General features: G+C 45.6%; 1 protein-coding gene across 1 annotated transcript in view; it reads right to left on the bottom strand.

Annotated features, from left to right (window-relative positions):
* Positions 1-12,951: 12,951 nt before the first annotated feature.
* Positions 12,952-15,619, bottom strand: part of Ap5s1 (adaptor related protein complex 5 sigma 1 subunit) — a 4,989-nt gene continuing 2,321 nt past the window's right edge. Inside the window, exon 3 of the mRNA XM_004634264.2 lies at positions 12,952-15,228. Coding sequence (XP_004634321.1) covers positions 14,774-15,228 — 455 coding nt within the window. The 3' untranslated portion in view covers positions 12,952-14,773. The remainder of the gene's footprint in view (positions 15,229-15,619) is intronic.

Genomic DNA, 15,619 nt, shown 5'->3' with positions numbered 1-15,619 from the left:
TGAACTTTGTTCACATTAAAAGTGAAGCAATAGCCTAAGAATGTAGCTCAGAGGCATAGTACCTGCCCAGTAAGGGAAAGGCCCTGAGTTTGATTAACAGTACAAAAAAACAGTACAAAAAAAAAAAAAAAAAAAAAAAAAAAACCAAGAGTAAAGCAATATCTGGGTGTGGTGGCACACACAACTGCAATCCCAGGACTGCTGGGAGTTCAAGCCCGACCTAAGCTACCATGAGTTCAAGGCAAGTTTGAACTACATTGTGAGACCCATTGTCAAAAACAAACAAGCAAACAAAAAGAATAAATAGGACAGGTATGGCAGAATATGATTGTGATTTAGAACTCTGGGAGGCTGAGGCAGGAGAATCACAAGGTCAAGGCTAGCCTGGGCAAGTTAGTGAAAGACTGTGTCTCAAAAGAGCTAGGGTTGAGGTGGGTAGCTAAGATATAGCAAGTTTGCAATGGCAGGCCTTGAGTTCAATCCCCAAAAAAGCATTAAATTTTTTTCCCAACAAAAAAGACCTCTATGCTCCAATATACAGGCGATAGGAGACATATTCTTAAGTATGAAACCTCATTATAAGCATGTAAATGAATCACACAGGACTGACATATAATCCAGGTAGGATTTTACACATTTTATTCAGCAAAGCTAAAGACAGACAAGATGAAATGAAATGCCTGTCTCCTTGGAGACAAATGATCTTGTGACAGTCTGTACCCTCCTTGTGAGGGACTCCAGGTAGTAATTCATCATTTGTGGACATCAGTCTTTTTTTTTTTTTTTTGGTACCAGAGACCAAATTCAGGACCTTACACTTGCCAGGCCGTCACTTATGTGACTGAGATATCTCCCCAGCCCTATGGATATCAGAAATTACTTGCTCATCCCTTTTGTGGTCAGCCACCCACCTCAGGGCCTCCCTGAATCTGGGAATGTGGCTCTCTTGGCTTGGGCTGATGGTGTTTCCATCCCAAGGACAATCCAGGACCACATGATCCAGAGACCGGACAGATGATTTTAATGTCCTTTTAAGTCCCCCCAGTGTCAGCCCCACGCAGTGCCCAGATACCAGGCACTCTGCTCTCACTCTCCAGCTTTAAGGTACAGACTCTACTGCTCTGAACCCTTGTGGGCCCTCAAGCTGGCTTGGCCAATTTAGGACTGGGGTGGACATGGCAAGTGTCACTCTGGCCTCTGCCAGACTAAATCAGGCAACTATTGCTGAGAGGGGTGGAGTTCTGGCACTTTTTCACCTGCAGAACCTAATAATACCTCTGACTTCATCTGGAACAGAGAGGAAGACCCTTCCTGCTCACAAAGGGCACAGAGAACAAACCGTAGCACTATATCAACCACCCCTCCCCCGCACAGCAGGAAACACTGACACTGCGATGGTCTGGCCTCTATAAATGGAGGTCACCTTCTGGGAAAGGAACTTGGAGGCCTGGGAGTATTATCCTTGAGAGATAAGAGGCAGCCTGATGTTTCTTTTCTTTCAAGATTTGAAGACTTTTTTTTTTGTACCAGAGATGTAATTCAGGCCCTTGCACTTGCTGGGCAGGTTCTTAATGCCACTAAACTATTCCTCAGCCCTGGCTGTTGTTTCTATCTGAAATCCAGGAGAAAGGAAAAATTGTCACATGGTGAGGCTACAAAGTCCTTGGCTCCAGATGTCTCCCGTAAACCTCCACATGCATTCATTCCTTTGTTCATTCACTTAATACGTAGGCAGTCTGCTATGTGCCAGGCAGTGAGGATACTGTAGAAAACAAAATGACAAAAAAAAAAAAAAAAAAAAAAAGAAAGAAAGAAAGAAAGAAAGAAAGAAAGAAAGAAAGAAAGAAAACAAAATGACACAACATAAGCCATCTTGGAGGGCATAACTGATGGGAAAAAGTATTCAACCCAAATAACATACCAGTAAGCATATGCAGTGAGGGGAGGAAACACTGAAAAGTGAGTACAGCTATATCTGTCTTTGAAGGAAAATACAGAACGCATCTCTGGAAGAATACCTCTTTTGTTTTTGTTTTTGTTTTTGTTTTTTTCTTTTCTGCAGTGCTGGGGATTGAACCCAGGGCCTTACCATACTAACACGTAATCTTAGTGATCTACCATAACCCAAGCTCCCAGCCCTGGAAGGATGTATCTGTCTCCTTTAGTGAACAGACATAAGCAGAGAAGGACAGCCAACTTAGGGATATAATTGTATTCCATAAAAGGTGTAATTTCTCTTTCTTCCTTCATTTCTTTTCTTTTCCTTTCCCTTACCTCGTCTCCCCTCCCTTCTTTCTCTCTCCATGCCTCCCTCCCTCCCCCTTCCCTCTTTCTCTCTCTCTCTCTCTCTTTCTAGACAAGGTCTTGCTATGAAGCCCAGGCTGGCCTCAAACTTAACTGCAATCCTGCCTCAGCCTCCCAAATACTGGAATTACCTGCGTACTCCATGTCCAGCTGAGAATTTCTAATTTCCATTTTTTAAAAAATCTATTTATTTATTTACTTACTCACTTAGTGCAGGGTCTCACTACACAGCTTGGACTTGTAGTGATCCTCCTATCTCAGCCTCCCCAGTGCTGGGGTTACAGGCATACTCTACCATGCTGAGTATCAGGCCAGCATGGCTCACTCTGGGGTGGGGCTGGCATGACATGTGGTACTGGGCATCAAATTGGGGTCCTAGTGTTTGCCAGGCAGGTGCTTCTGCCTGAGCTATCTGCCCAGCATAGAATTTGTAATTTCAAAGAAGAGTTGAAAGTCTTTTGAGCTGCTAAAGATGAAACCCTGCAACAATCTTTCTCTTTCTCTTGTTTGTCTGTGATATCAAGGCAACCCCCGCTGGGCATGGTAGTGCAGGCATGTAATTCCAGCACTCCGGAAGCTGACGTAGGAAGATTGGCATGAGTTCAAGGCCAGCCTGGGCTATGTAGCAGGACCCTGTCTCAAAAAACCCAAAAATAAAAGGGGGGGCTGTACGATGATGGATGGGTAGGGGGAGAACCCAGAGTATCCAGAATGAACAGAAATGAGGAAGGAGCAAGAATGAATGAGCAGGTGAGAGATCAGACAGCAGAGGAGGATGTGTGGGGAGTCACTGGCTGATAGGGCTGAGTTTTGGTTTTGAATGATAAATGGAAACAGAACATTTTGTACCAGTGCTACTAAATCATACACTAAAAATATCAATTTTATATTATGTATATTTTACAATTAAAATTTCCAAAACAGGGGCTGGCAGGATAGCTTACTACACTAAGCACCTGATTAGGCAAAGGCAGGGACCAGGGTTCAATCCCCCAGCACCACATGCCAGCCAGCCCCGCCCCCTGGTGGGCTGAGCTGGACACACACACACACACACACACACACACACACACACACACATTTAAAAAATAAATAAATAAATTTTAAAAAACATAAAATTTTCAAAACATTTTAAATTTAATCAGTGGAAAAGAAAGGACTCTGGGTGGGGGTGCCAGGAGAGAGGACACCCCTACCCTCATGCACAATTGGCCCAGACACTCAAGGGAAGGAGAGTGATATGGCCAGGATATTGTTTGAGCTTTCCCTATGTTTTTGTGTGTTGGAGATGCTGAGGGGTGGGCCTGTCAAACTCGGGCTCCTGGGACACCAGTGCTGGCCCTCCCTGCTCCCAGATTTCCTGTCTGCCAGAAGGTCTTTCCCTCTCACTTCAGCTCCCACTGGGATTCCATAAACTCAGAGGCTTTCCCCAGAGCCAGCAATGCCAGCACCATGTCCTCGTATCTCTAAACTGTAAGCCAAATAAACCTTTTTTCTTTACCAAAAATCAGCTTCCTCTATTTCATCATAGTAACAGATAATAACATAATGTAGGCAATATTTCATTTTTTTTCTATGTCATCATCTGTCTCTCTAAATTTTAACAGTCTACTAAAGCAAAGATGCTGGCATCATCGAGGTGAAGAGCATGTACTCCATGTTTATTTATTTATTTTTTTAATTTTTCAGCAGAATCAGGGATTGAACTCAGGCCCTTGCCCTTGCCAGGGAAGCGCTTATTCTACTGAGCCATCTCCCCGGCCCTAACTCCATGTTTAGACAGAGGCATGGCAGAGCCATGTGTCCTGATACCCAGGTAAGACTGACAGTGGCACAGGTGGAAGTAGAAGGTCAGCGTGAATGAGCAAATGATGCTAACTAGTTTCAAATGACCCATGAGAAGTCCTGCAGATGCTGAAGTGCTGGGGGTCTCTGGACAGGCAGGATAGGGGCTCAAGAATGGGCACTTGAGTCCTAAGGGATCCAACTCTCTCGAGCAGAGGATTTGCGGGCACTCAGCAGGCAGAGACTTGAGTGACTCAACTGAGCTCCATGAGCCTCGCAACCTGCAAGCTCCCTCCTTGCTTAAGCAAAGCTGGGCTTCGCCGCATAACTGCTCTGTGGTTCCTGCCTTATTGCAAATAAGAGGTATGTTTCACAAGAGATCCATTTGGAATTTCTGAAGGGAACACTGAAATACAATAGCTATCTAAAACTATAATTCAGAGCCAGGCATGGTGGTGCATGCCTGTAATCCTAGCACTTGGGAGGCTGAAGCAGGAGAAGCATTGCAAGTTTGAGATCAGCCTGGGTTACAAAGTGAGCTGAAGGCCAACCTGAACTGCAGGTGAGACCTTGTCTCAGAAAGTGTATATATCTATATCTATATCTATATCTATATCTATATCTATATCTATATCTATATCTATCTATCTGTTATTTGAGAAAAATCTTCAGGTCTGGTGGTATAGTCCTGCAATAGACTGTTTGCCTAGCATGTGTGAGACCCTCAGTTGGATATCCAGCACCCCAAAAGGAAAAAAAAAAGACTAGTTTATTTTAAAAAAAATATACTGGGGGCTGGAGAGATAGTTCAATACAATAAGCGCTTGCCTGGCAAGCTCAAGGGTGTGAGTTCAATCCCCGGTTCTGAAAAAAAAAAGAAAAAAAATTTTTTTTGCACTATGAGATGTAGTCTAGTAATGTTACAGGCATTAAGTGATAAATAAATTTTGGGGCACACAGGCAAAAAGACCAAGTATATAGGCTCTAAAATGTGTGTGTGTGCTCTTCCCTTTTGTGGCCATCGCTGGAGTTGAAGCAGCCAAAATGAAGTTTAATCCTTTTGTGACTTCAGACTGAAGCAAAAACCATAAAAGGCATTTCAATGTGCCTTCCACATTTTCAGGAAAATTATGTCTTCTCTTCTTCCCAAAGAGCTGCAACAGAAATACAATGTTTGCTCTATGCCCATCTGAAAGGATGATGAAGTTCAGGTTGTGCGAGGACACTATAGAGATCAGCAGATCGGCAAAGTACCAGGTTTACAGGGAGAAGTATGTCATCTACACTGAACGGGTGCAGCTGGCCACGTGGGCACTGCCCCAGGGAGGTGGTTATCACCAGGCTAAGACTAGACAGAGACCGCACAAAGATCCTGGAACAGAAAGCCAAGTCTCGCCAAGTAGGAAAGGAAAAGGGCAAATACAAGGAAGAAACGATTGAGAAGACGCAGGAATAAAGTCCTCCTCTGTGCAACTTTTAATTAAAAACTTCTAAAATGAAAATAAAATGTATGTGTGTGTTAATTGGGATTAAACCTAAGACCTTGTGCATGCTGGGCAAGTGCTCTACCACTGAGCTACACTCCCAGCCACCCACCCCTTTTAAAAATAAAACATTTTTAGACAGGGTTTTCCCCAATCTCCCAGCTTGCCTCAAGCTTCTAATCCTCACCGCAGCCTCCTGAGTGCTGGGCTTACCCGGTGTGCACACCAGACGCCTGGTGCTTTCATCCTGGTTTGGAACACACAAGAGCTCAGAAATAGTCTCATACAGCCATGCGATCTGGGATAATGCAAACGTGTACTGATAAGCATTACGATTAAAAATAAGGTCACATAAATAGGGAATCAAACGGGAGAGATGGAGCTATAGATTTTCCAGAAAACATCAATAGAGAAAACACCAAGTGCCGGGATCTGTAGGATACAGATAAACAAGTGGCCAGAGAAAATTCGTAGGTGAAAGCCCAGTATCAATTTTTAAAAGATTCAAAACAGAAGAATTAAGGAATGAGTTATAGATAAGTAAAATAAAGATAGGAGTTAGTGAAAATAAAAGCAGAAGTGAGTCAAGACTGTGTTTAATTGCTATGTTTTTTGGTTTTTGTTTTTTTTTTTTTTTTTTTTGTCTTTTTGAGACAGGGTCTCACTATGACATACATGTTGGTCTTGACTATCTCTGTCTGCGGCCCAAGCTGGCCTCCAGCCTCCGCCTCCTGAGTGCTGGGATTACAGACATATACCACCATGCCTGGCTGTCAGTACATGTTTGTAATATATAATGACCACATTTATTTTGGGGAGTTGACACATGTACACAACACAGCTCAATTGTTTTATTCCTCCCTGTCTCCCCACTTCCATCTTTTCATCCCCTTCCCATTTGTAAAAGACAACTATTTTCATCTTTCTTTTTTTTTTTTTTTTTTGCAGAACCGGGGATTGAACTCAGACCCTTGCGCTTGCCAGGGAAGTGCTTATTCCACTGAGCCATCTCCCCAGCCCTATTTTCATGTTTTTTATTTTTTATTTTGTTCTTTATTTTTGGGCTTCCCATAAGAAAAATCATGTGATATGTATGTCCAACTTATTTCACTTGACATTTTGGTCTCAAGATGCATCATTAGGGCCAAAGATACAGCTCAGTGTCACAGCCCCTGCCTGGCAGTACAATGCCCTGAGTTCAATTCCCAGAATCCTCCACTTCCTAGAGAAAGATGCATCCATTTTCCTACAAATGACTAGTGTATCCTTCTTTATGGCAGAATAGTACTCTATTATGTAAAAATACATTTTCTTTACCCATTCATTCACTGATAAGCATGTAAGCTGCTTCTAAGATTTAAATAGGTACACATTCATCTCTGTAGTATATCTTTAATTTTCTGGTGAAGATCTCTAGATGAGGAATAGCTGGGTGAAAGGGATTTTTCTGCTGATGCTGTTGTTGTTGACACAGGGTCTCACTATGTAGTTCAGGCTGGCCTGAAACTCACTCTGTACCTCAAGCTGGCCCTGAACTCATGGCAATCCTCCTGCCTCCGCCTCCAGAGTGCTAGGACTACTGGAATGCACCACCATGCCTGGCTTATTTTTAGCTTTTTGAGTAATCTTCATAATGATCTCCATAGTGGTTGTACTAGTTTACATTCCTACCAACAATACAGAAGTGTTGTTTTCCATGCACCCTTGCCAGTGTTTATTATCGGTTGGTTTCTTGGTGATAGCCATTCCTTCTGGAGTAAGGTGGAATCTCAGTGTTGTTTTAATTTGCATTTCTCTAGTGGCCAGTCATATTGTGCTTTCCCATGCATTTGTTAACAATTTGTACTCTTTTTGAGACAGACCTATTCATTTCAGTGGCCCATTTTTTGATCAGGTCTTTACTTGGGAGTCTACTCTTTGAGTTTCTTATGTTAGATTAATTAGTTCTAGATATTAGTCTTTGGTCTAAGGTGTGGTGGCAAAATTTTCTCCCATTCTATAGGTTGTCTCTTTACTCTGCTGACTGTTTCCTTTGCTGGGCAGAAACTTTTTAATTTCATATGATATCATTTGTTGATTATTGGTACTATTGGGGTTCAATTCAAAAGGCTTTTGCTTAAGCTTTCAAAAGTTTTGCCTATTTTGTCTTCTAGCAGGTCACCTATTTCTGTTTTAATATTTAAACTTTTGATGCATTTTGATTATAGTTTAGTATAAGACAAAAAATATGGGACTAGCTTCAATCTTCTGTCTGTAGAGAGACAAAAAAACCCAGAATAACCAACTCAATACTGAAGGAGAATAAAATTGGAGGACTGACATACTTGACTTCATTAAATACTCTAAAGCTACAGTAATGGAGACAGTGTAGTATGGATGAGAGAAAATACAAATGCCAAGCGCGATGACACGTGCCTGTAATCCCAGAATTTGGGAGGCTGAGACAAAAGGATGGGAACTTGAGTCCAGCCTGAATTACAGAGAAAGACCCTGTCTCAAAAAACAAAAACAAAAACAAAAAAGAGAAGTAACAGAATTAAAGACTATATATTATAGCAATACATGCATACCCGTGTTTACAGCAACACAACTCATCATAGCTAAATCCTGGAAGCAGCCTATATGCCAGTTAACAGATGAATGGGTAAGGAAAACGTGGTGTTTTCATATGAAGGAGTATATACGTTGCCACAAAGAGGGATAAGTGTGAGTCATTTATAGGAAAATGATGCACCTTGAGACCATAACGTTAGTGAAATAAATCAAACACATGGTTTCTCTTATATAAGAAACCTGAAATATAAATGTAGAGCAAAACACAAGATAAGAAACAGAGAGACAGGTCTTTTGCAAATGAGAAGAGGACCAAGAGTTGGAGGGGCTGGGAGGGAAGGAAGGGAGAAGGCCATAAAAAGATGCGCTATGTGCATGTACCAACTCATCAAGATGACTGCAATCAAATGTGCTGCAAACACATACTAATGAAAACTTTAAAAAGAAATAGGCAAATGGATCAAGAGGACAGGATAGAGACCCCAGAATAATAGATCTGTTTTAATATGGTCAATAGGGGGGGCTGGGGAGATGGCTCAGTAGAATAAGCGTTTGCCTGAGAAGTGCAAGGGCCTGAGTTCAACCCTTGGTTCTGCCAAAAGCAAAAAAACAAAAAACAGGTCTTTCTAGGGGACTTATGTAATACAATGGAACAAGACAGGTTTTTTTCAACAAATGGCACTAGAACAACCCCCACCCCCAAGTCACAAATCTAGACACAGACCATATGTCCTTCATGCAAGTTAACTCAAAAGGAATCATGGATTTGTTTCTTTTATTTATTTATTTATTTATTTATTTATTTTCTGACAGAAACGGGGATGGAATTCAGGCCCTTGCGCTTGCCAGGAAAGCGCTTATTCTACTGAGCCATCTCCCCGGCCCCTGAATCATAGATTTGAATGGAAAACACAAAACTATAAAATTCTTAGAATAGGAAAAAAGTCCAATTTGAGGCACAGAGATAACTTTAGATACAAACACCAAAGGGACAATCCTCGGAGAAAATAATTAGTAAGCTGAACTTCAATAAAATTAAAAAGTTTAGGACTATGAAAGATAATGTCCAGAGAATGAGAAGCCACAGAAAATATTTATAAAACATATATCTGATAAAGGACTATCATCCAAATATCCAAACAACTGTTAAAGGTCAAACCATAAGAAAACAACGGAATTTTGAAAGCTGGAGAACAGGCTGGGAGTATCTATCGCTTTGGTGGGCGCTGTGATGAAGCTCTACTGTGAGTAAGGCTGTGCTTTGATCCCCAGAACTTTGAAAATATTGAGCAACAGGGCAGGGTTGTTGCACATACTTGTAATTCCAGTTCTCTGGGAGGCTGCAGGCCAAAAGCAGCCCAGGCAAATTTACAGCCTAGCAAGACACTGTCTAAAAGGGAGGTGGGGGTTGGGACGGAGATGCAGCACAGCACAAAGCTGCAGGGTTCAGTTCCTAGTGGTGCAAAATAAACTAGCTAATAATAAATAAAAATGAATGTTAAAAGCTGGGCATGGTCACCATGCCCATAGTACCAGCTAGATTGGGAGGCTGAAGCAAGAGGACTACTTGATCTTAGGAGTTAGGGAACATAGCAAGAACCTACCAAACAAAACAAAACACAAACCCTGAACAGACACCTCACCAAACAAGATATACAAATGAGAAGCAAGCATATACAAGACATTCAGTTGGACCTGTCATTGGAGAATTGCACATTTCAACAGCTCCCGATGTTAGCTGCCCTTAATGCCTGCGGCCCGCAGCTGCCAGCCTGGGCCTGGAGCCCTTGGAGCTGCTACGAGAGCTCACTGCTGTCTGGCTGCCCTCAAGGTTAGCAGCTTAATGGCCCCAGCTGCGGGCTGCCTCGGTGCAAAGAAAGGTCCTGAGGGTTTCCAACTGAGGGCAGCCAGCTCACCCGCTCTTCTCAAGATAAAAATTGCAGCAGGCAAAATAAAACCTGAAGGAGCCTTTCCGAGGTCTGCTGCAGCCCTGGAACAGGAGGCGGTACACAGGCTGCTTTCACCAGGTGACAGTTCAGCCGCGTGTACAAAGGGGTACCAAGTGCTTGCTGTGCCCACACACCCTTGCTGTTATGAGTGGGAGAGGGGTCCTTGGGGGTTCGAGTGGGGGCCAGAAGCATACAGAGGCTGAATGGAGGAACCGCCAGAGGTGCTCAAGGGGCATCTGATGTAGCAGTAATGCGCTGGGCCTCTTTTTCTTCTCTTACCACAGAACCTAGCTAGCACACCCTTTGTAGAGCCTAACGCGTAAACTGCTATGCTCTCTCTCCTAGCACACCCTCTGGTATCCACACAACTCACTGAAAAGTTCTGTTGACAACAAAAACCTGTACACACGTTTACAGTAATTTTCTTTTATTGCCAAAGCACAGAAGCAAACAAGCTGTCCTTCAGTAGGTGATGGGTAAGTAAACTGGTTCAACTACGTGATGGTTTACCATTGAGCAAGTTTTTTAAAAATGAGCTTGGTGGCACACAACCGTAATCCCAACACTGGAGAAGGCTGCAGTATGAGGATCACAAGTTTGAATGCAGCCTGGGCATCTTAATGATTTAGCGACACCCTATTTTGAAAAAAACAATTAAAAAGGGCTTGGATGTAGCTCAGTGTGAAGACCCTGGGTTCAATCCCCATTATTTTTTAAAAAAAAAAAAAAAAAGAAGAGTGGTGGTACATGCCTGTAATCCCAGCACTCAGGAACCCGAGGCAAAAGGGTCAGAGTAAGTCTAAGGCAGCCTTATTATATAGCAAAAGACTTTCTCTAAAAAACAAAAACAAGTGAAAGAAACTAAAGAGAAAAGGCTCCAGCTGTGACTCCAACTATATGACATGTGACACAGGCAAAACCATCGAGACTAAAATGACCAGTGTTCGCCAAGAGTTGGTGGGGAGAAGGGCTGGACAGGTGGTGCACAGGAAGATTTTTAGGGCCCTGACGGCAGGATACTGTCATGACAGACACATTATAGAGGTCATAGCCAGGCATAGTAGTGCACACCTGTAATCCCAGCACTCGGGAGACTGAGGCAGGAGGATCATTTGGAGTTTGAGACCAGCCTGGGCTACAAAGTGAGCTCAAGGCCAGCTTAAACTGCATCGTGAGACCCTGTTTCAAAAAAAAAAAAAAAAAAATAAAGTCATAAAGCATGGCCAGACACACATCTGTAAATTTCAGCACTTGAGAGGCTGAGGCAGGAAGATCATTACCAGTTGGAGGCTACCTCAGCTACATAGTTCAAGACCAGTGTCTTTAGAGAACCTGTTGGAGGAGGAGGAGGAGAGGGAGCAGGAAGAGGATAAAATTGGGGAGGGGGGAGGAGGAGAAAGAGGAGAAGAGTAGGAGGAGGAATTTATAACGTGCACTACATCAAGGATGAATTCTAACATACATTATGGATTTTAGTGTCAATGCAGACTCCTCAGTTGTAATAGGACCCCTCAGGTGCAGGATGCTGAGAATGAGAGGTTGTGCATATGTTGAAGGCAGGGGGTATGTGGGACCTCTCTATATTATTTGGATTTTGTCACTGTTTTTCTTTTTGCAATACTGGGGACTGAACCAGGACCTCATGCATGATAGACAAGTGCTCTACCACTGATCAATATCCCCAGCCCAAAAAGATGGTCTAAGGCAGGCATAGTGGTGCATAATTGAAATCCTAGCACACCAAGAAGCTGAAGCTGGCAGATCAAAAGTTCAAGTCTACTCTGGGCAACTTGGTAACTTAGTGAGACCCTGTCAAAAAATAAAAGAGGGGCCAGGGAGATAGCTCAGCAGAATAAGTGCTTGACTGGCAAGCTCAGGGTCCTGAGTTTGATCCCTGGTCCCCGCAAAATAAATAAATAAATAAAAATAAAACAAAAAAAAATTTTTAAAAAACAGAAAAAAAAATAAATAAAACAGGAAAAAAAAAAAAAAGTTGGAGGTTTAGTGAATACCCTGGGTTCAATTGCCAGCATTACCAAAAAAGAAAAGGGAAGGGGGATGCTATGTAAGAAAGAAAAATTAAGACCACTTTAACTACAAAAATAGAGCAGTGGGGCTGGTGAGATAGCTCAGTGGTCTAAAGCACCTACTTAGAACAAACTTAGCAAAGCACAGGGACCGCGGTTCAATCCCCCAGCACCACATGCCAGCCAGCCCCGTCCCCTGGTGGGCTGAGCTGGACACACACACACACACACACAAATAAATTTTAAAAAATAGAGCAGTAAGGGCCAGTGAGATAGCTCAGGGGACTAAATGCCTGCTTAGGCAAGAGCAGGGACCAGGGTTTGAACCCTGGCACAAGCCATGCCAGCTCCACCCCCGCATGCACGCCAAGTGGACCACCAAGACCAGGTGTGGTGGTGCACGCCTATAATCCCAGCACTTAGGAGGCTGAAAACAGGAGGATCACTATGAGTCTGAGCTGCATAGTGAGACCCTGTACCAAATACACTTAAAAAAAAAAAAAAGATGTAAGATGTCACGAGCCATACTGGACAAGTAGGTCTTGCTTATCATGTTTATAATATGTGCATAGCTGTGTAGAGGGAAGATTAGGCCTTTGGGGATGCCAGGAAGATCCAATGACCCAGGCCCCAGCCTGGGGCTCCCCACACTGCTGGTAACCCATGACAAAGGCCTGCCTCCTCCCTCCAGGTGAGGCCCCTGTCCAGGCTCCACTGTCCTCCTGCTATCTTCCTGTCACCTGGAAGTGCCCTGGCTTCAATGCCAGCTCTGCTCTCAGGTGGCTGAGGGGCATGGGGCTTGGCAGGGCTCCTGGGGGAGCCTAGAGTAACAACTCCGGGCCTTGCACTTTCCAGGCAGCCACTGCACTGCTGAACTTCATCCCCAGCTAAATCCTGGCTCCTTCCCTGGGCCCTCCTAGAGGCGTCCTTCCATGTAGGGCCTTCAGGCTCTTTTGAGCTCAGGTTCAGGGATGCTCCAGCCATGCTGCTGTGTGGCTTTCAGCCTAGCGTTATCTCCCTAGAACTAGACATCTCTACAGCCTGTTGAGCACCCAGTGGGTACCAGCCAGGCAGCTGCAGGAACGTGAGACACACACGAGTTGTGGTGGAAACCAGGCTACGGGTGCTGGGGTGGAGGCCAGAACATGCAGAAAGGTCACTGGGAGAATTCTTGGGCTGAAGGACACCAGCAAGCAAACTGGCAGGCAAGAGATGGGTCCACCCCTGCACCTGACCACCAGGAGGCCTGTCCTGCCCGTGCCAAGAAAGCCTCACCTTGGTAGTAACAGAAATCAGGAGAATGGATGTAAACAAGTTCTTTTCTCAACTTTTTCAGTACTGGAGATTGAACCCAGGGCTTAGACATTGAGCTACAGACCCTGCTCTTTGTATTTCTTGTGAGACTGGGTCTCAATAAGTCATTAAATTACCCAGGTCAGAGACAAACCTCTGATCCTCACCCTCCCAGAGTGCTGGGGTTACAGACATGCACTACCATGCCCAGCTCAGCTGAGTGATCTGAAAGCGCCACTAGAAACTACTGATTAAAGACTTAATGGCTGGCGTTAGTGTCCCAGTCACATCCCCTCGGGTCTCACTGCAGTGCAGCAGGCACGGCTCCACAACTGAAGGTGTTTTCTGAGGACAGAGCGAGCCAGGGAATGGTTGGCAAGGCCACAAGGGGCTGAAGGGAGAGGGCAGACGCTCAGCCCTCACCACCTCACCTCTCAGGGGAGGGCCTTCAGAGGCGACTGCGGTACATTGGTCTGGGCGAAGGACTGCACTCCTGCCTGTTTGCAGGCTAGACAACACACGTGAAGGCTGCCCCCACTTCCAGCTTCCCGGGAGTAGCTCAGAGCAGTCACCCATGCCTGATCCTGGCTTGGGCTGTTCTCAGGGATGCATGCTAACCAGCTACCTGTGACACACATTTGCTAGAGGAAGCAGGTGCCCATTCAAAGGAGGCACATAAGGAAAGAGAGGTGGGCTGTGGTACAAAAACAGAGGCCTCCCAAGAAGTCTCTTAGGGGACTCTGCAGCATAAAGCAATGGCACCTGGCCAGAGCGAGCTTCTTACCCACAGGAGCAGAGTGCAATCATCCAACTCACAGGACGAGAGGTGAGCTCACACAGCCAGCACTTTTAATAGAAAACACGACAGACAACATCATCCAGGCATTTGGCTGTGGCAAATGAGGAAAGCCATGGAGTATGTCCTCTCACTGGACAAAATCCCCCAAGATGTTGCCTAAGGGGATTAAAGGCAGGGACCAAGGCCTGCCACAGTGCCAAACAACTCCCACTGTAAAGGGGGAATCTCAGGAACCCCTTTTGTGGAAAGGTGATTTAGGCTTTGGGATGGGGCAAGTTCCAGGCAGTTCTTCCTGGCTGGGGCTGGGGTCAAGGCCTGGCATGGCCAGCACACCAGTGGCTGGAGTCACTGGGCAGCTCTGGGCTCAGGATGTGCTATGATCCCACTGACCCAAAAACAGGCAGAGCCCCTCACACTGCTGTTCAGACTCCTTGCTACCAGTTTGTCGCAGCCAGGGTCCTGGGTGTGGGCACAACAGGGAGGGTGGAAGGCTGGGCTGAGCAAACAGCACGCTTCCCTTCATGTGTGTGCAATCCTTGCTCTCTCCTTACCCTTGGGGGAAGCCCATGCCAGCAAGGATCAGCGGGGCCAGGCAGCACTGAATTCCTTCTCTAGAGCCTGGACAAACTGGTCATTGAGGAAGAGTAGCTGGCCATGGGGCAGAAAGCGGGAGAGGATGCCCTCGATGTGGTCAGCCCGCAGCAGGAGGCTGGAGCCTGGAGCCAGCAGGCGGAGATGGTCCAGGAGGAGGCGGGCTAGTAGGCGGAGTGTGCTCTCGGCCAGCAGCAAGTTGTCATGGGAGTCGAGCACCAGGGCAAAGCCTAGGGACAACACTCCCAGCCACACCACAGTCCGAGGCTCCTGGAAGGGGTCCCCAGCTGCCAGCCCGAACACCCCACGTGGGGCATCCTGCAGGGGCACAGGTTCGTCGGAGGTTGGGGCCTGCAGGTCCAAGGGTGGGCGGCCTGATGCCAGCTGCTGAAGCTGGCACATCGACTCCACCTGCCTGGGGCAAGGGGAAAGGTCAGGTTGAAGGAGCCCCCACACCAACTTCGGTCCTCATCACAACACCACCAGAATGGGGAACTGCCCTCATCACCAGATCTCAGGCAAAAAGCAGGCTCAGAGAGACTAAGTGATCAGCCCGGGGCCACACACCACGAAAGGTGACCCCACTTGGGAATGAAGTCCTCAGCCTGAGAGCCCTGACCCACCCTTACTCCATGGAGCCAGAACGCAGGTTCTGAACCCAGTGCCTTGGACAGGAAAAGTGACCCAGAGGAAGAAAAGCCACCCCCACTGCCTGCCTCACAGGGTCAGTGCCAACACTCAGCCTGTCCAACCAGCCTGCCCGCTCTCATCCCTTCCCACACCCCTCTGAGTAAAGGGGAACTTCACCCTTCCCTGTGACCCTCAGGGCTTTTT

This window comes from Octodon degus, unplaced genomic scaffold (assembly GCF_000260255.1).
Source record: "Octodon degus isolate 3935 unplaced genomic scaffold, OctDeg1.0 scaffold00060, whole genome shotgun sequence".
Classification (NCBI taxonomy): domain Eukaryota; kingdom Metazoa; phylum Chordata; class Mammalia; order Rodentia; family Octodontidae; genus Octodon; species Octodon degus.
This window is presented reverse-complemented; position numbering and strand designations above follow the sequence as displayed.